Source organism: Chiloscyllium plagiosum, chromosome 6 (assembly GCF_004010195.1).
Source record: "Chiloscyllium plagiosum isolate BGI_BamShark_2017 chromosome 6, ASM401019v2, whole genome shotgun sequence".
Classification (NCBI taxonomy): Eukaryota; Metazoa; Chordata; class Chondrichthyes; order Orectolobiformes; family Hemiscylliidae; genus Chiloscyllium; species Chiloscyllium plagiosum.
Window position 1 is genome coordinate 30,483,350 of NC_057715.1, and position 21,089 is coordinate 30,504,438.

Here is a 21,089-nt window from a genome sequence, read left to right on the forward strand (position 1 = left end):
TATCTGAATTAAACTCCATCTGCCACTTCTCAGCCCATTGGCCCATCTGGTCCAGATCCTGTTGTAATCTGAGGTAACCCTCTTCGCTGTCCACTACACCTCCAATTTTGGTGTCATCTGCAAACTTACTAACTGTACCTCTCATGCTCGCATCCAAATCATTTGTGTAAATGACAAAAAGTAGAGGACCCAGCACCGATCATTGTGGCACTCCACTGGTCACAGGCCTCCAGTTTGAAAAATAACCCTTCACGACCACCCTCTGTCTTCTACCTTTGAGCCAATTCTGTATCCAAATGGCTAGTTCTCCCTGTATTCCATGAGATCTAACCGTGCTAACCAGTTTCCCATGGGGAACCATGTCGAACACTTTACTGAAGTCCACATAGATCACATCCTGCACTCTGTGCGTGGGAAGTAACAAAGGAATTGATGAGGGCAAAGTCAAGTTGACTATCCCTAATCAGTCCTTGCCTTTCCAAATAAATGTACATTCTGTCCCTCAGGATTCCCTCCAACAACTTGCCCACCACTGCGTCAGGCTCACTGGTCCATAGTTCCCTGGCATCTCCTTATCACCCTTCTTAAACAGTGGCACCACGCTTGCCAGCCTCTCGTCTTCTGGCACCTCACCTGTGACTATCGATGACACAAATATCTCAGCAAGAGGCAAAAGGCCCAGCAATCAGTTCTCCAGCTTCCCACAGAATTCGAGGGTACACCTGATCAGGTCCTGGAGATTTATCCACCTTTACCCGTTTCAAGACATCCAGCACTTCCTCCTCTGTAATATTGGACATTTTGCAAGATATCATCATCTATTTCCCAACAGTCTATATCTGCCATATCCTTTTCCACATTAAAATTGATGCAAAATACTCATTTAGTATCTCCCTCATTTTCTGCGGCTCCACACAGCCTTGCTGATCTTTGAGGTGTCCTATTCTCTCCTTAGTTACCCTTTTGTCCTTAAAATATTTGTAAAACCCTTTGGATTCTCCTTAATTCTATTTGCCAAAGCTATCTCATGTCCCCTTTTTGCCCTCACGATTTGCCTCATTCGTGTACTCCTACTTCCTTTACACTCTAAGGATTCACTCGATCTACCCTGTCTATACCTTACATATGCTTCTTTCTTTATCTTAACCAAACCCTCAATTTCCTGTCTACACCTGACATATGCTTCCTTCTTTTTCTTAACTAAACCCTCATTGTCTTTAGTCATCCAGCATTTCCTATACATGCCAGCCTTTCCTTTCACCCTAACAGGAATATACTTTCTCTGGATTCTTGTTACCTAATTTCTGAAGGCTTCCAGCCGTCCCTTTACCTGTGAACATCTGCCCCAAATCAACTTTCGAAAGTTCTTGCCTAATCCCGTCAAAATTGGCTTTTCTCCAATTTAGAACTTCAACTTTTAGATCTGGTCTATCCTTTTCCATCATTATTTTAAATCTAATAGAATTATGGTCGTTGGCCCCAAAGTGCTCTCCCACTGACACCTCAGTCACCTACCCTGCCTTATTTCCCAAGGGCAGGTCAGGTTTTGCACCTGCTCTAGTAGGTACATCCACACACTGAATCAGAAGATTGTCTTGTACACACTTAAATTCCTCTCCATCTAAACCCTTAACACTATGGCAGTCCCAGTCTATGTTTGGAAAGTTAAAATCCCCTTCCATAACCACCCTATTATTCTTACAGATAGCTGAGATCCCCTTACAAGTTAGTTTCTCAATTTCCCTCTGACTATTAGGGGGGTCTATAATACAATCCCAATAAGGTTATCATCCCTTTCTTATTTCTCAGTTTAAATAATTAGAAATAAATGCAGTTTCATTTGTTAGTCCTATCTTGTCCCTGCTTGCCCTGACTCTTTGACTCGCTTCTGTTCTCAACTGTACTAGTCTTGGATTGATCTCTTTCTTCACTATCTCCCTGTGTCCCACCCCCATCTCCCCCCCCCCCCCCCCCCCCCCCCTCCAGAGCAGCTCTAGCAAATTTCCCTGCCAGTATACAGTCCCCTTCCAATCTAGGTGCAACCTGTCCTTCTTGTACAGATCACTTCTACCCCAAAAGAGATTTTAAAGATCCAAAAATGTGATTTCTTCTGCATACACTAGCTCCTCAGCCATGTATTCATTTGCTTTATCCTATTCCTGCCCTCACTAGCTCGTAGCACTGGGAGTAATCCAGATATTACTCCTCTCGAGGACCTCCTTTTTAAGTTTCTGCCTAACTCCCTGTCATCTCCCTTCAGAATCTCATCATTTTCCCTTCCTATGTCGTTGGTTCCAATGTGGACAATGACCTCTTGTTGGCCCCTCTCCCCCGTGAGAACATTCTGCACCCTATCTGAGGCATCCTTGATCCTGGCACCAGGGAAGCAACTCGCCATTCTGCTTTTTCACTGCTGGCCACAGAAACGGCTATCTGTACCTCGGAATACAGAATCCCCTAACACAACTGATCTCTTGGAACCAGACGTACCCCTCGTTGTATTGACCCCCAGTCTCAATACCAGAAACTTGGCTGTTCGTGCTACGTTCCCCTGAGAATCCATCACCCCCTACATTTTCCAAAACAGCATACCTTTGAAATGGATATAGCAACAAAAGACTTCTGCACTATCTGCCTCCCTCTCTTACCTTTCCTGGAGTTAACCCATCTATATGACTGCATCTGAGACTTTCCCCCCTTCCTATAACTGCCATCCGTCACATACTGTTGTTGTTGCAAATTCCTCATTGCTTCTAACTGTCTCCAACTGATCTGATAATATTTGCAGCTACAGCATTTATGGTAGATATAATCCGCAGTAACCCTCAAACTCTGTTTAAACTCTCACACCTGACAAAAAGTAGATATCTCTCTATTAAAGGCCATTTTTGCTCCTCAACAATCCAAAGACCCAGAAAATAACACCATCTTGTTCCTCTCCAAAACACTGCCCCAGGTTAAATTAATAGTTATGACTTATATTTTAAGTTTAGTCAAGTATATCTCGAAAAACTTATAATCAAGAAAGAATCCACTCTACTCACTACTGCAGATTCTCTGTAGGCCACACTTAAAAACCATTAACTTATCTGATTCTGTACTGTGAACTTCGCCCAACAGATGCTCCAAGATCAGTTGTGAATTTCACTGTTTGTTAATTTTCCCAGATGCACTCCGATGTCCAACGATAAATGAATTCAAACAGCAAAGGCAGTAACTGTACAGGTTCTCTCTCTCTCTCCTGCAATGACCTCACCATGTGCTTCCTTTGTCTGTTTGTTCTTCTCCCTTTTAAAACTGCTGTTGTTTTGACTTTTTTCAGTGGGCCTCAGGCGAAGCAATGCTGAAAATTTCTGCTTTGTATTTATATGTTTGGGTTTCTTTGGGTCAGTGATGTCGTTTCCTGTGGTGATGCCATTTCCTGCGGTGATGCCATTTCCTGCGGTGAAGTCACTCCCGGTTCCTTTTCTCAGGGGGTGGTAGATGGGGTCTAACTCGATGTGGTTGTTGAGAGAGTTCTGGTTGGAATGCCATGCTTCTAGGAATTCTCGTGCATGACTTTGTTTGGCTTGTCCTAGGATAGATGTGTTGGCCCAGTCGAAGTGATGTCCTTCCTCAACTATATGTGAGGATACTAGTGCGAGAGGGTCATGTCTTTTTGTTGCTAGTTGGTGTTCATGTATCCTGGTGGCTAGTTTTCTGCCTGTTTGCCCAATGTAGTGTTTGTTACAGCCCTTCCATGGTATTTTGTAAATGACGTTAGTTTTGCTCATTGTCTGTATAGGGTCTTTCAAGTTCATTAGGTGCTGTTTTAATGTGTTGATGGGTTTGTGGGCTACCATGATGCCAAGGGGTCTGAGTAGTCATTTCAGAGATGTCTCTGATGTAGATGAGAGTGACTAGGGTTTCTGGACGTGTTTTGTCTGTTTGTTTGGGTTTCTTGCTGAGAAATCGGCAGACTGCGCTCATTGGGTACCCATTCTTTTTGAATACACGGTATAGGTGATTTTCCTTTGCTCTGTGTAGTTCCTCTGAGCTGCAATGGGTGTTGGCTCATTGAAATAATGTTCTGATGCAGCTTTGTTTGTGGGTATTGGGATGATTGCTTCTGTAGTTCAATATTTGGTCTGTATGATATTTTTCTGTTGACGCTGGTGTGAAGTTCCCCATTAGCTGTTCGCTCTACTGTGACATCTAGGAATGGCAGTTTGTTATTGTTTTCCTCCTCTTTCGTGAGTTTTATGCCAGTAAGGATATTATTGATGGTCTTGAAGGTTTAGTGATGACAAAGGTGTCATCCATGTAGCGGACCCAGAGTTTGCATTAGGTGGTTGGCAGAGCTGTTTGCTCAAATCTCTGCATTATTGCATCTGCTAAGAACCCTGATATCAGAAATTCCATGGGTGTTCCATTGGTTTGTCTGTAGGTTTTGTTGTTGAAGGTAAAGTGAGTGGTAAGGCATAGGCCCACTAGCTTGATATTCTCCTTGTTGATGAAGTTAGTGGTGTTTAGTGTATGTGTCTTTGGGTGTTCTAATAGTGTAGTCAGTGTTTCCTTGGCCGGGTTAATGTTGATTGAAGTAAACAGGGCTGTTACATCAAAGGAGACCATCATTTCATCCTCTTCTATCTTCTTTCACCACAGGAAATGACATCACCAATCCAAAGAAACCCAAACATATAAATAGAAAGCAGAAATTTTCAGCATTGCTTCGCCTGAGGCCCACTGAAGATGTTACCTAGTATGGTAACGAAACATCTGGATATGAACCTTGCAACTCAGCGAGCAAACCTATATCCAAAAACTCAACCGGAGCTACAAATCTTCTCAAAACTCGTTTATGTAATGTGCTTTACAAAAATGTAAGAATAAATTAAGACAAGAAATGGGTGTTGAGCTGTGTGCATGTTAGGAGAGATAATCAAAAATTGTAGGCACAAGTGAGAAAGAACGATAAGTGGACAGGAAAAAGTTCCAAATTAGGCTAGGGCAGATAAATTGTACAACTGCTGAGGTTGAGACATACAGAAATAGACTCTGAAGAAGATACATTTGAAATGATAGTGAAATAAATCTTATAAATTACAGAAGTACGGATACGAGGCAAAACACCAAGCTAGAAACCAGAATATGATGCTCACAAGGGAAAGGTAATCTGTTACAATTAGCAAGAACACTTGACACAAAAGTAATCTCATTATAAATTATCCTAATTGTTGATAGCAGATATGTGTCAATGATTCAGCACACCTTCAAGTCAGACCCAAACTTATGTTGTAGGTCTCTCTAACAGCATACACCTGAATGAGACTCAGCTGAATGACTGTATTCTAACATTATGTGATGACACAAAGCAAAAACATGGTATTAATAGTGTGTGTGCGTGCTTATGTTTATGTAATGAGTACACACTTTAGTAAGGTAGGTGTAAAATATCAAAACAATTTAAAGTTGGCGTTCATGTTTTCTTGAAGAAGTGTATTTTTAGGAAAAGTACAAATTCTTCCACAGGTACTACTAAACAGAATAAAGGCCAGACAGTCTTTTGGCAACCTGTAGGCAAGGAGAGCATTAGCCACTGCTTTTCTGCATGATTTATCAATCAATGCTTCCAAATAAATAAACATACAGCACTTTTTTTGCACACACTGATACACCAATGATTTGCCACCTTAGATATTCTAATATCTTTCTTCATTTTTCATTTTTGACATTGGACAATAATGTTGCACTCTCAGGATCTAATGTCACAAAATTCTGGCATTACTGGCCTCCTTCAGTTAGATCTTATTTCAACTTAATATGCCTTGAAAAGTCAAGCTTATAGTCAACATGCAATTGACTAAGTTTTAAGCATGACATCTATGTATAACACAAGTCAGTTCAAATAAACATCACAAGACATTAATCATCTTAGCCATCATTACAGCATTGAGATAATGCAAATTTCCAAATACAAGAAAACAAAGTCATCTGACAGGCTGTGATAGTGATAAATCTAACAAGAAGCAAAATATTCAATTTTGCAGAATGAATTCTAATAACAGCGTAATTGTAATAATCCTTCTTCCATTTTTTTTAAATCTTGCATAGACAGAATAAAAAATTGCATCCTATGCCACAGCAGTGAGCCATTTACAAAGTATATTCAACCATCCCCGATTCTAAATGTCACATATTGGATTTGGATGGTAACAAACAATGGCGTAATTTTCCCAAACTTGATTACCTTCCTATTTGGAGAGCATCGAGTGATCTGATAAGAATTCCACATTCTACTCATAACTATTATTGTACATCACCCACTACAAGTGCATATGCCGACATATCTCTTCATGCCCACAAATTTCTGGTGCATTTTCTGAGGTCCAATTATGACCACTGGCCAATCACCAATAGGTACTCTCCTACATTTAGATTGCTGTACCTTTGGCTAGTCACTAGTCCACCTCCATGACTAGGACATTAAGGAGTTGTTGTGGTTCTGTTCGCCGAGCTGGAAGTTTTTGTTGCAAACGTTTCGTCCCCTGGCTAGGCGACATCATCAGTGCTTGGGAGCCTCCTGCGAAGTGCTTCTTTAATGTTTCCTCCGGTGTTTATAGTGGTCTGAACACCGCTATAAACACCGGAAGAAATATCAAAGAAGCGCTTCGCAGGAGGCTCCCAAGCACTGATGATGTCGCCTAGCCAGGGGACGAAACGTTTGCAACAAAAACTTCCAGCTCGGCGAACAGAACCACAACAACGAGCACCCGAGCTACAAATCTTCGCACAAACTTTGAACATTAAGGAGTTTCTTATTTTTTAGTCCATGTCATAAAATATTCTTGAGTTCTCAAGGCAATTGAAATAAGCTTCCTCAAACTTGAATCCAGGTCAGCATCCTCAAATGCATAATTTGAAAAATAAACTAAAGGAACAGAATGTCTTAATTGGCCTAAAAAAAACTTGACAGATAATTACTCTACCTGCTGTATATGGTGGAGGCTGTGGTGCAGGAGGCTGGTGATGAATTACAGATGTGACAACAGGAGGTACTGAACTTGTAATTGAGCTTGGAGGTGCATCCAATCCAGGAGGTTGAAGTGGTGGTAAAGGTGGTGGGGGACCTACTGAAAGCAAAGTGTCAAATTTTAAATGCCAACTGCTCTTCAAGATTGTAAACAAGCAGGTTTTTAAAAACAAAACACTGCAAAACAACGAGATCAAACCCAATTCTCATCAAATTTCAAAAGAAAAACAAACCTGTATTTTTATAACACCCTTACAATTTTATATTGTTGCTCACATGCTTCATGGCCAGTGATGTGATCAGTGTTGAAGGCAAAGAGAGCAACCAAGTTTCATACAACATAATCTCATTGCTATTTGAACAACTACTTAATCGAATTAACGAGATAATTTGTTGCTTGCGATATTTATTCATAAGTAACTGATGACACTTGACATCAGAAAAATTCACAAATCTTTTATCCATGCTTGAGCAAGCAATAAAAAAGCCTCGAGTTTAACATCTCTTTTGATGGGTAGTGACACCAACAGGAAAGCATTCCCTCACAGTATTTTAGTTAAGGTTATGCTCTCGTTCAAGAGTGGGACTTGAATTTACAACATTAAGACTCAGTTACAATAGGGATACCACTGAGTCAAGCTTGAAATACAGAAGCAGTAGTATCTCTGTTAAGCAATTATACAGGTTCAATACTTGAAAAAACAAATTTTGGTTGAAATTCAGTATCTTCAAGACCAAACAAATAGTTCTTGGCCTAATGTGGGTCCTTTTTTTGAAACAGGGAAATAAACTGAAGTCACAAATCATTCAAAGGAGTGATGCCTTTACCGAGAATATGGTCATGCCTTATAAGCATGGAAGCAACTGAGGATCACATTTCATAAAGAAATGAAAGGACTGAGATCTCAGTGGGAGGCATAATTGTTTTCTTCACTAGATAACACTCCTACTCTTACCCATTGCAACTTGTGAAATAATTCATTTTTTGTACTCTGTTTTCTAACAATCCCCTTCCCATAGTCAAAAATATTTTAATGCATGATGATGGTGAAGGCCTGTCATTTCCTTCTACCGTGTCCAAGTGGCCATTATTTTTTGGAAGTGTGGACAAAATGTTGAATGGGTTAGTAAATGAGAAGTGTTTAAAACTGTGCCTGATAATGTCTCAACTGTCATTTACATGTACAGTTAGAAAAGTAATCATGGGACAGGAAATTAATGTGAACTGTCAGGTTATTTTTCTGCTCCTACCCTCAAGGATTCTGAGGTTGATTTTGGTGTAAACTGCATCAGATTATTGTCCCTCAAAAGAAATGCTAATGTCTAAAATATTTGCAAGTAACATGATACAGATAGAATAAAGAAACTCAAGTAAATTTGAATATAGAAAGGAAATAGTTTGAAAATTGTGAAACTGTAATCTTCTGATGTTCATTCAATGATTCAAAAGGTGGGTACATGCTGAAATATGCCAATATGATTATTCTTGCACACAAGATAATCTCTAGTACATGATGGACAATAGCTTAATAACATACAATATATGTTGATTAAGTGTTCTGTACTTAGTTTTCTTTTTCTCAAAGCACAAGTACGAACAGAAAGCTTATACCTTACCTGCAACAGGAGGCAGATTGGGTGGTAATGGTCCAGGTGGAGGGACTGGAGGCCTTAGATTAACGGGTGGAGGAGCCAGAATGGGTGGTGGTGGAGGCAGGGGAGGAGGATTTGGTCCCTCAACTACTGAAGACTGTGAGGGGAAAGGCAGCATGCCTGGAAGATTCACATCCTCTACCACTACTGGATCACTTCCGTGGTCAAATGGACACATGTCACCTCTCATACAGAAGCCCTTTTCTGAAAAAGGCAAAGTAAGGCAGCATAAAGCACATATAGTCAAAATGATTTGCAACATATTAAAACAAATGTTCACACCAATCTGGAATACATATTTATTTTAACACCACAATAGATTATCAGCCTCTGAATGGGATGCCCCTGTTGTGAGCAAAACATTTCCTTTATCCAGCCATTCTTGTTAAGCAAACACAGCAAATTGGAGGGAATGAATTGATAGCTATGTCAACTGCAGCATTTCACTGGATAACGTCATTAACTTTTATATATTGTATTTCAAGGCTGCTATAATTTCCATTTCCTCCACAAACTTATTCTTGCTTCAATCTCACGGACATCAAATTCAGTAAGCAGTACAAGTACAGCATTTAAATTTGGTATTTAAGTGGAGCGACAATCTTTCTAACACTGCGACAATTCTACATTACCATCATAGTCTCGACAGCGTTTCTTTGGAAGTGGCCCCCTTCCATACGAGCTATGATCCATGTGGTCTTCATGGTACTCTGACCAACTCTCTGTAGTAGTGTTACCATGGTGAGCTGGTGCGATGACTGTAATGGCACTACTCAGAGTGGGAACGGGATAATGACCAGATGTTAAGTTTGCCACAGTATTGGGAGTGTAGCCACTTTCTGATGATTCTGTCCGGTCAAGGTCATACTTGGACTTCCCTGAATCACGCTCTGAAAGAACAAGGGATTTAATATTAAAGTTGTAACTCCTTCACAATAGTTTTTTTTTACAAATTACTAAAAGCCAAAGTAATACAAATGTTCATAATTGAGACTTTATATATTAGATTTAAACCTAAAAATAGTTACATTTATGTTTCTCAAAAATAAAAATATCTAACTATAGAATCATAGAATCCCTACAGTGTGGAAACAGGCGATTCCGCTCAACAAGCCCGCACCAACTGTCTAAAGAGCATTCCATGCTATCCCTGCAAACATAAACCTCCCATGGCTAACCCAATGAGCGGACACATCCCTGGATACTATGGGCAATTTAGCATGGCCAATCCACCTAACCTGCACATCTTTGGACTGTGGGAGGAAACCGGAGGTGTCCCATGCAAACACAAGAAGAATGTGCAAACTCCATACAGACAGTCGCATAGGGGTGGAATTGAGCCTGGGTCCCTGGTGTTGCGAGGCAGCAGTACTAACTACTGAGTTACTGTGCTGCCCGTATCCAACATCATATACAAAAGCAAGCATTTTTCATAAATTTGACAGTTTTAATGAACTTCTGTGAGGTGCCATTCACACCAAAGACATTAAACTCATTACGCAATAATAAAAAAGTTCTAATGTGAACAGAGTTGGATAGTAACAAGTCACTTGGCAGCAGGACTTTGCATATTGATTAAAAAAAAAATTTTGTCAAAGCTTTTCACCTTACACTCTACAGGACAAATGCAAGGATGTCAAATTTTAAACAATCACAAAACAAAAGGAGTTGATTGGCAAGTTAACTCTATGGATAAGTTGTTGCCGTAGAGAAATATACATAAAATTTGCACTTCTGATGCTTCCTAGTAATTCAAAGAACATGCAAGGCTTCAACATAGTCTTTTGTTTGCAGAGAATGGATTCCTCCAAATGAATGCAGCTCACTTGCCAACCAATCAGAAAACTGTTTCCTCTGGCATAAATTTTTGTCACCTTCTGAAATTTGGCATTCCTGCATTTACTCTAATGAGTCTAAGATGCAAGGCTTCACCAACATGCCTCTTTTGAAAAATCTATCTACAGAACTAATTGCTGAATATTAACTACTGAATGCCAGTCAGACAAAATAAAGCAAGTTGATAAATTAAAATAAAGAACAGAAAGCAAGATGAAACATGAACTGAATTTTTTCTGTCCAACACTGTAATATGAAACAGTATTCAACCAAACAATTTTTTACTAGCTTCTTTAGTAAAAGAATTCATAGAAAGCAATTCTCAAAATTTGTTTCTCTCAGCTGGTTAAAGGTCTTCAACTCGGCTCTATCATGCATCTCTTTATTGTTGAGTTAAGACTATGATTAGATCTTTTAAAGAGTCAACACAGGCATTATGACCACATGGTCTCCGTCTGAGCTCTATCATTCTTTGAATCTACATGGAACAACATCCCTTTAACCTTAAGATTTGTTGCCAGATCAGGCACTCACATCAAGTAAAAGTCACAACAGAAAACATTAGTTCTTGATTCACGTCAATTCGTAAACTCAAAAGGCCATCTTTTTAATACGTAATTTTCAATTCATGTACAACAAAATAATTTAGATAGCAAAAGAGAGCATGTGTTAAGTTAGGAAGAAATGCACCGGCTGCAGTTCTATGTTGTACAAATACACCGTGGGAGATTCAGTGGGACGTCAACAAATCTGTACACAACACAGTTTAGTAGGACCCTCTGTATGTAAAATTGCATCTTCAATATACTAGAAAAAAGTTCGCAAGATACCTCCAAAGAGAGCATTACTGGACAAAGTTGACAACAAACCATAAGAACACATGACTAAATGTTTGGTAAAGACGCTTGCTTTAAACAGAGTTCTCGAGAGGAAACAGAAGACCTTAAAGACCTTGGTAGCTGAAAGGCATGGTCATCGAAGATGCAGCAGCAATTTAAGGATGTACAACAATTAGTAAATTGTAGAGATCTTGGAGGATTGCTGGGTTGGAGACAATTAGGAATAAGAAAGGGAAAGGTAATGGAGGGAGCTGAATAGAAGGATGAAAACTGGGAAACTGAGGCCAGTGCAGGTCAGTGAGCACAAGTGGAATCAAATTTGATGTCAGTTTGGTTAATTTTAACACTTTTTGAAGTGCAAGTTTATGGTGCACCACAAGTCCCTCCTAAACTGAAAGCACATTGACATAATGAAACATTGAGAAGAAATTACACAATCACCAAGATATTTCAGCAGCTTGTGGAATAATTTTGCACCATACATTAAAATATCATAAAGACGTGATAATGGTACTCAAAACTACAAAAACTTTTGTGCAATACGTTTAAGTTAAAACTTTGGATCTTGCCACAGTAAGTAATTAAATGAATTTGAATTAAAACTTTTCCAGAACAGCACATTATAGCAGTCTAAAATGAACTCTCAACATTCCAGGTTATCAGCAATGCCTGCCTGCAGTAACCTTGCTGGAAACATGCTTGCTTGCTTATTTTCTCCACTATAAGCACCTCATCAACTGACCTGGAATACACACTATCAAGGGTAGAAAGAACAATCTTACATTCTACCTTTTCCTAAATGCACAATGCAGCCAAGCTACTGAATAAAAGCTTCAAGCTAAGAAAGCAAACAGTTTCACAATAAGAAAGCTACAAATTATGGGCAAGTTTCAAGAAAAGCAAATGTTTTGTATACATATGCATGGAAACCTACTTCTTGCTGTTCAACTCATGTTACAAACAGACCATTGAGGCTTCTCACTTTCTTTGAAAAGAGACCCTATGTAGCCAAAGAGAATATACTTATCTAATTAAAAGTACAGTATGCCTATTCAATATGTCAAATCCCATCAGATTTAGTTTTCATTTCAATTGAATACTTAAAAAGCCAAAGACTACCCTACAGAATTCCTTTAAGTGTTCACAAGCTTAATCAATCACAGCATTCAGGACCACAAGTTCGCATAAAATACTGACCCAAGTTATTTTTAAATACAAAGCTCAAGACTTATTTACAGCTGAATATAACTACCTCTGCTTCTACTCCTGCTTCTGCTCCTGTCCCTGTTTCTTTCCTTACTCCAACTGCGACTCCGACTTCTACTGTAGCTTCGGCTTCTTCCTCTTCTTCTGTTGTATCTGTCCCTGTATGAATCTCTCCTTGATGGATATCGGTCGTACTCCCTTTTACGAGAACGATCATTTTTTCTGTCATCGCGGTTTCTAAAAGTTAACAGAAACTGTAACATTACTGAATAATAATCTGACTGCTCCCCTGGCCTCAACTGAAAACTATGCACTCATTAGGCAACTATTCAAATCTAGCCGATTATGCATTTTCTAATCCAGCTAGACTGACATTCTTCCTGCTGAATAGAAACTTCATGGAGGTTTCAGAACAATGCTCTGATAGGCTGTTCCAAGGTTAATTTATTATATGATACACCTAATCAATAAAACAGAGTGTTCTCACAGTTAATCATCCTTGATTTTCAGCATCCAAGATTTCATAGAATGGTAACATTTTAATTTCCGTTAGATTGACCAATTCAGTTCTAAGGTAAATGTACAATGTGTGCTGAGTCAAAGGCAGCAGGAAGTTTAGCTAAGGTAGCAACACCATAACTGGACTAAATGTGATTAGGTTTTTGCAGGCATGGGTGAGGAAAAGGGAATAACACTGGGAATATTAGACAGGGAGCCCTGTCCCAACTTGGGATTCACTTCTTTGGATGTACCATGGATGCCATTATTCTTGGATTTTAGGTCTAGTTTAGGTTTGACACTTTCATTTGTACATTAACAATAGCGAGACGTACACTCATCTGGAGTTGAGACACATTGCTGTGAATTTCCAATACTTTCTGTTCTATTCCTGGGCTTGGACAAGAACTTTTTTATACATTTAAAGATTAGTTCAGATAATTTAAGCGCTTCATACAATTTGAAGCATTTAATTTGCAAAAAAACAAATTTGGACAGACATCCTGTCTAGAATCAAGGAGTTTGCAACACAATTGGGACCCATGAAATGATTCCAATAAGTCAGTACATTACAGGAAGGGGTGAAGAAAGCAGATTAATAAGTTAGCAATTGAGAAATAAAATTGTCCTAAATTTCAATTAAGTGAAAATGAACTCAGCCATAACTTTTCTGAAGCCCCTGCCATTATAAGCACATAGTTCTGATATGGCATACATGGATGTTGGGTACAGACAAAGGAACAAGTTATCTTTTGAACAAAGGATTATTATTGCACTTGTGATTAATGAACTTAGACTACACACATAAAAAGAAAAAGATCAGCAAAAATAAAACCGGAGTACAATATTTTGGGAATAAGGAAATGGCAAAGAAAGAGAACATACTTTATGGTATCTTTACAGATGAAAATACTACAAACCTCTCAAAAGTAATAAGAATTCAGAGACAATTACTTGCAGAGATTTGATTAGTTACTTATTTTTCAAAGTTCCAAAGAAAGTAACAGGGATTAATAGACCAATCTTCTAGACCTGATGACCTACATCCGAGTGCATGGAAAAAAGTAGCTGTCGAGATAGTACTAGTCGTCATCATTCAAAAAATATAGTCGAATGTAGCCTGCACATTGAATATCGGCAAATGCAACCAAATTTGAAAAAAATGACAGCAAAATACAATGAAGAACCACAGAGTTGAAGTATGTGGACTAAATGTTATATTTGCAGAATTCACAAAGCTAGGTATAAATAGAGTTGAAATGTGGATGCAAAGATGCTTCAAGAGAATTTGGCATGACTACATGAGTGGACAAAAATTTGGCACATGAAATACAATTGCGAGAAATGTGTTTTAATTCAGTTTGGTTGGAAAAACAGAAATAGAGTGTTTTGTAAATGTTAGGAGACTAAGAAGTGTTAAACTTCAGAGGGATTTGGGTGCCCTTGTTTAAGTCACTGAAAGTTAACATCCAAGCATAGAAAGCAATGACATCAGGATTTGAGTACAGAAATAAAAAGATCTTACTGCAATTAAATAGAGCCATGTGGATCACACCTACAGTACTTAGCACAATTCAGGTCTCCACACTTCTAGGAAAATATACTTACAATGAGGATTGTAATAAATCTTCACCAAATTCATTCATAAAACTGAGATTGTCTTATCAGGAAAGATTAAATAGACTGGACCTTGATTCTTGAGGGTTTAGAAAAATGAGAGGTGATCTCTTTCAAACATATAAAATGCTTATAACGATCAACAGGGTAGCTGCAGGACGTGTCTCCCGAGGGGTTGTCTGGACCAGGGGCAGAGTCTCAGGATAAGGATAAGGATTTAGTAAACAGGAGAAATTTCTTTACAGTTTGGTAAATCCTTGGAATTCCCTGAAAGCACTGCTGACCCGGAGTTGATTCTGGCCTTGGTTGCTTCTCCGTGTGAAGTTTGCACATTCTCAGTGTCTGCATGGGTTTCTGCCAGGTGCTCCGGTTTCTTCCTCCAGTCCAAATACATACAGGTTAGGTGGCTGTGTTAAGTGCAGTGTTACGGGGATAGAGTGGGGGTGAGGGGGATGCTGGGTCAGGGTGGGATGCAAACTCAACGGGCCAAATGGCCTCTTTCCACACTGTAGAGATCCTAAGATTTTATGATTAAGAGGGCTGTTGAGTACAAACAGAGTGGTAATTTCAACATGTTGAAAGCATAATGGAATATAGGGATAATGCTGGAAAATGGGGATGTTATAAATCATAATGTAGTGGACCTGCAAGACAGAGTGGAATCCACAGATTGCATGGCCTACTCTTGCTTCTATTTCTTACATTTCTTATACTTCTACACACTTGAGCAAGATCATGAAACACCAGTAGCACAAAAATTAAATGGGATCATTTCTCTGAGCTACAAATAGCTAGAAAATATCACAAGAGCAGACCATATTTGCAGCTTTCAAATTATAGATCATTGAAAATCTACTCCTTGCTATCCAGAGAGATGGCTGAGATCCTTATGCATATCTTCTAATTACAAGAAGGACACCACTACTCTTGAGAAAGCAAACAAGTCTTGAATTGATTTTCCAACTAACTTTTGAATATTGAATAAAAATTCTTATATAAACAGCATTTTGTCAATTTGTATATTTAATACAAAAAAGATTTTCAAAAACTACTCTTTCAATTGGGAAGATTGGTCACTTAGCCAAAGAAAGAAAAATTTCTATCTACTTGCAGGTGTTCAATATAATCCATTATACCAGCTAATGTGTACAGCAAATAAATCATCTTCACAAAAACAATTCACTATAAAGTGGCGGGTTTTTAAGACCTTGACACCAAAGATAAATACACATTTTTTTTCTCTGCCTGAATTTCTTGGCATGCTTCATTTTTCAAGTTGTAGCAATGTCATTGCTTCCTTTAACAAATTGATTCATACCTTAGCTATTTCTCAAACAAATTTCTGAACTTCATTCATATCAAACAGTTTATGTCAAATGCATACAGTGATCAATTTTGAAATGGAGTAACAGGCTTTGCAGTGATCTCTTTAAGCTTTGGGTCAAATAGGAGTAACCATATAGTGAAAAAGTTTTCATGTTTAAAAAGGATAAGTCCCTCAGAGTAAGTGGAAAATGATTAACGTAAAAATATAAATACTGTCACTTAAAATCCTTGAGCAGAAAGAGGAAATCAAATTTGAATGGATAAATCTTTTGAGTCCAAGTGTTGACAAAAGTAGTCTTCAAGGACAACACTAAAAAAAATTGCTAATAGCTTCCCAAGGACTTTTTTTTAAATTGCAAACTTGAAAACAGCAATTACCGGTTTTCTCTGTGTCGTGATCCTGACTGCAGTGGGCTGTGATTCAACCTCCTTGTAAATTTTTTTTCCCGATCATCTTCATCTTTGCTTCCCTATTGAAATGAACCAACACTGAAGCTGAGCAATAGATTTTTTTTAAAATTATGTGACAATTTTAACAGATCAAAATCCTGTTAAACATACCTCTTCTTTTCTATCTTCTCTTTCTTGCCGTTGTGCAGGCTCAGATTTTACATTCACGGATGGCAATTGCTCAGATTGAGGTAGGTAACTCTTTGCAGTTATAGCTTCAAAAAGCTTTTCTACAAACGTATGGGTGTCTGAAAGGAATAATAGCAATGCTGCAATGCACTACAAAGATATAAAATTCTGCATATCTAACAATATTTTACCACAATTTAAAATGCAGGATAAATAAACGATGAAGGTAACAGTTTATTTTTCATTTTTAAATTGATTCTTTCACACAACAGACAAAATGCATGAAGCCAGAGTGGTTCTATTCAAATTCTTAAAGTGTTAGAATGCCTTCTATAGTTTTCATATCCATAGCCAAGTGTAAAATTTCAAAACCGAAGTAGAACTATCTTCAATTTCAATTGCTTCATCTACCAAAACATGAAAGGATAAAACACAGTATCAACGGATACACAGCTCAAATGCTTGGGTCAGTCAAAAGCGCGCACACCTCAGAATTCAGGAACAGGAGTAGATTATTTGAGTATTCAATTCTGTTCCACCATTCACTAAGATCTGACCTGCTTGTGGTTTCAGCACCTGCTTCCTGTCTACACCTCAATGTTAAAATCTGTCACTAAAATCTAAACGAGCCTTGAATAAATATAAAGATTTAACATCCACTACCTTCTAAGAAAGAGAATTCCACACAAAAACCTGGTTCAAGTCTCTCCCACTTAAGAGGAAATATCCTCAGGTAATCCACCTGATCCAGTGCCCTCAAGATCTTGTTTTAATATGATTATCTCTCATTCTTCTAACCTCTAATGGATACAAGCTGAACCTGTCAACCTTTCCTCACAACATTATCTTCATTCCTAAGTATCAGTTGATTGAAACTTCTACAAACTGCCTCAAAAACATTTACATCCTTTTTCAAATATCAAAACTGTGCAGTCATCTACATATGGCCTTGCCAAAGCACTATACCACTGTAGCACAAGGCCTTTATTTTTATATTCCATTCCACTTACAATAAATGACATTTCATTTGCCTTCATAATCATTTGTGCCTGAAAGTTAACTTGCATGTTCTAGGACACATAATCCCCTAAACTCAGTTCTTTCACTTCTCTACATTTAAACATTACTTTGTTCAGTAGTCCAGTAGTTAGCACTGTTGCCTCAAGGTGTTGGGGACCCAGGTTCAATTCCACCCTCAGGAGACTGCTTGAGTTTGCACATTGTCTGTATTTGCGTAGATTTCCACTGGGTGCTCTGGTTTCCTCCCATAGTCCAAAGATGTGCAGATTAGTTGGATTGGCCATGGGAAATGCAGGGTTACAGGAATAGAGTCTGGGTCTGGAGAGTCAGGGTGGACTCAATTAGCCAAACGCTCTGGTTCCACACTGTAGTGATTCTATGATTTCCTATTCTTATCAAAGTGGACAAGTTCAAATTTTCTCCACTATGCTCCATCTGCTACATTTTTGCTCACTCACTCATGCCTACGTAATTCCCTGTGGAGGGGACAGGAGGAGTCTGCACAACATGCTTGCCTCTTATCTTGGTATCATTAACAAATTTAGCAGCCATATCTTTGATCCTTTCACTCAAAACACTGAGACAAATTGTAAATAATTGACAGCCAGCAATGATTCCTGTGGCGCACCATTTGACACATATTGCCAACCCAAAAAAGATAAAAACAGAAATTGCTCAAAATACTCAGCAGGTCTCGCAGCATCTGTAGGGAAAAAAAATGGAGCTAACGTTTTTGGTTTGATGAATCCTCAGAACCAGTACAGTTAATTCACCCTCTGCTTCATATTAGTGAAGCAATCCTCTATCCGTGGCAATATATGATCTCAACAACATGTGGATCATAAACTTTGATGCGGCACCTGTCAAATGTCTTCTGGAAATCATATACAGTACATCTGCTAGTTTTCCTGTATCTATGTAGTTGTTACTTCCTCCTAGAACTCCCACAAAATGGACAAACATAGTTTCCCTTGCAGAATACCATGCCAATTGTGCCTATTTCTAAGGTTTCTAAATGCTCTACTGTAACCTTTTTAATAATTGATTACAGCATTTTCTCGGTGACAAATTTTGTGCTCGCAGGTCTCCTTTTCCTGACAAGAGGAATTACATTTGCTGTTTTCCAGTCTGATTGGACCTTGCCATAATTTCAGGAATTTTAAACACTACAATCCTAGTATTTACTATTTCAGTAGCCACCTCTTTTAACATCCAAGGGTGAAATCCATCAGGGCCAGGGTATTCGTCATATTTTAGTTCTAATAATTTAGTCAGTATCCTTTATCTGGTGATTATTATAAATTTCTCATTCCTTTTTAAGCTTCTGATTCAAACTTATTTCTGGGATGCTAAATTTCACTTATCTGTCCACTTCACTAATCTACGTTCTTCTCAAGTTCAATGCTACCCTCTTTACTGTTCAATGATATTTTTAATAAAATCTTTTAAAATTGACCAACCCCTACGCATTAAAAGAGAAAGAAAGCACACAAACCTTTGCTTATCAGCACTTCAGCAGAAACTTGCATTATCAACTGCTGACCAATGTCATGGGTAAAGCCCAGTTTAGAGAAAGTTAATTTTTAACCACCATATGAAAGTTGCAAAAATCCTGAAATTAACTTTTTTTTGGCTGAAACGTTTAAAACATCTTAACTTTCCAACTGGTTGGCCAATTTACCCAAATTGAGTAGAAAGTCGGATCTGCACATAAGCCATAGAATATAATACCAAGTTAAAAATCACTCAACATCAGGTTATTATCCAACAGGTTTATTTGGCAGCACTAGCTTTTGGAGCACTGCTCCTTCATCAGGTGGTTGTGGATGATGGAGCAGCGGTCAAAAAGCTAGTGCTTCCCAATAAATCTGTTGGACTATAACCTGGTGTTGTGTGACTTTTAACTTTGTACAACCCGTCCAACACTGGTACCTCCAAATCATGAACGTAATACCAGTGTTTGTGATTCAAGCAGAAATCAAGTCAACATTATATAGGCTGGACGAGCGGTTGTAAAATGTATCACCTTACATATTACTACAGCCACTAGGTGCAACAGTATAAAATATTAAAAATCATCTGAAAATATAATACAAGCAATTCTAACGACCACATTAAACTTATTTTTACATTAGAAGTTAAGTTTTAGCAAATTACTTAGCTTATCAACACACACCTGCTGTCAGGTCTAACGCATCTGCCTGGTAGTAGCTAGCACCTGTATAGCAACCAAAGACCAGAGATTACAAGCTGCTGACAGATTCATTCACTCTTGTGAATCTATCTAAGTGCAAGAAAAGACCATTAGGTTCCTGAAGCCCACTGCCCAGGCAGTAAAAATACAACTAACCCCACCCAGCTGTAAAATTACCTGGATTACCCAAAGCAAAAATCGTGCAAACTCAGAACTGTCACTGGGTAATTCCTTCCTAGGTTCTCAAGGCAATTTTAAAAGAAGCTACGGGGGACTGAACCTACATAAACACTCAAAATCTAACAATTGCCAATTTCACCTTCTGTAACAGTTACTATCCTATTCACTAAGGAATCTGACAAGCCTCTTTGCAAAGTGTTGCATAAAATTCCCACCAACTTAATGTTCAAATTCAAAAGGCAACTGACAGTGAAGGAAATACTTCAAGACATCCCTCATAACTTTTTGCCTGTTTATCTTGTATGTATAACTGTTCATCTCATCTCAATTTCGACAAACCTGACTATATATGTATATCCATCATTTTAAAAGCCTCTTCAATACAGTGAAATTAAGATCCACTTGGGAATGGAGTTTGAAAAGCTGAACAAGATCATTTGCATTACACTTTAAACAAAAGATGCAGTTCCACATGGATGAGAAGGAAACGAAGTAGGGAAGCAGCAAAATTACACCTTTATGGTCACACATAACTTGAATGCAAAACAGCGAAGCTATAATACGCAGAATATGAAAATACGTTGAAGTCATTATCATAAGGAACAAGTCTATTGGGAGAGCTGCACAGGTAAATGGAGCATCATAATGAAAAGAAAGCAACCTCAATTCAGGTGATGCATATATAGTGGACCTAGACTGCAAATATCATGATTAAAACAAAACCTGAATTTAAAGTAACTACATAAAAAAAGAGTAGAGTAGCAATCTTTATAGTATGTGTGATTGCACAAGGTAAAGATAAATGCACTCAAATAGCTTTAGACACTCAACCTCAAGAATGTTCTAGATAAAGCTGGAGAGAGATTGGAATTAAACTCTTTCTATTCCACTCAAATACACTGCCTTAATTGAAGTACACACAAATACTCAACAGACAGACCAGACTGATACCTCTGGTCTATTAACTGGAAATGGATCAAGTTGCCCATAAACTTATTTAAAAAAAAGCAAAACAAAGCTTTTAATTTAAAGCTCCTTCGACCAACTTCCTGACTTTATAGAAAAAGAAACAAGGCTAGACTACCTACTAGCCAAGCAACTCATGATCTTCATATGATGACAGTTTATT

General features: G+C 38.3%; 1 protein-coding gene across 1 annotated transcript in view; it reads right to left on the reverse strand.

The window, feature by feature from the left end:
- The window catches only part of rbm26 (RNA binding motif protein 26), a 78,423-nt gene that overhangs the window by 42,574 nt on the left and 14,760 nt on the right, over positions 1-21,089 (reverse strand). Inside the window, exons 4-10 of the mRNA XM_043692682.1 lie at positions 19,763-19,804; positions 16,549-16,685; positions 16,366-16,457; positions 12,593-12,783; positions 9,298-9,555; positions 8,630-8,869; positions 6,969-7,109 (exon numbers count right to left, since the gene is read on the reverse strand). Of these exons, the coding sequence (XP_043548617.1) occupies positions 6,969-7,109; positions 8,630-8,869; positions 9,298-9,555; positions 12,593-12,783; positions 16,366-16,457; positions 16,549-16,685; positions 19,763-19,804 (1,101 nt within the window). The remainder of the gene's footprint in view (positions 1-6,968; positions 7,110-8,629; positions 8,870-9,297; positions 9,556-12,592; positions 12,784-16,365; positions 16,458-16,548; positions 16,686-19,762; positions 19,805-21,089) is intronic.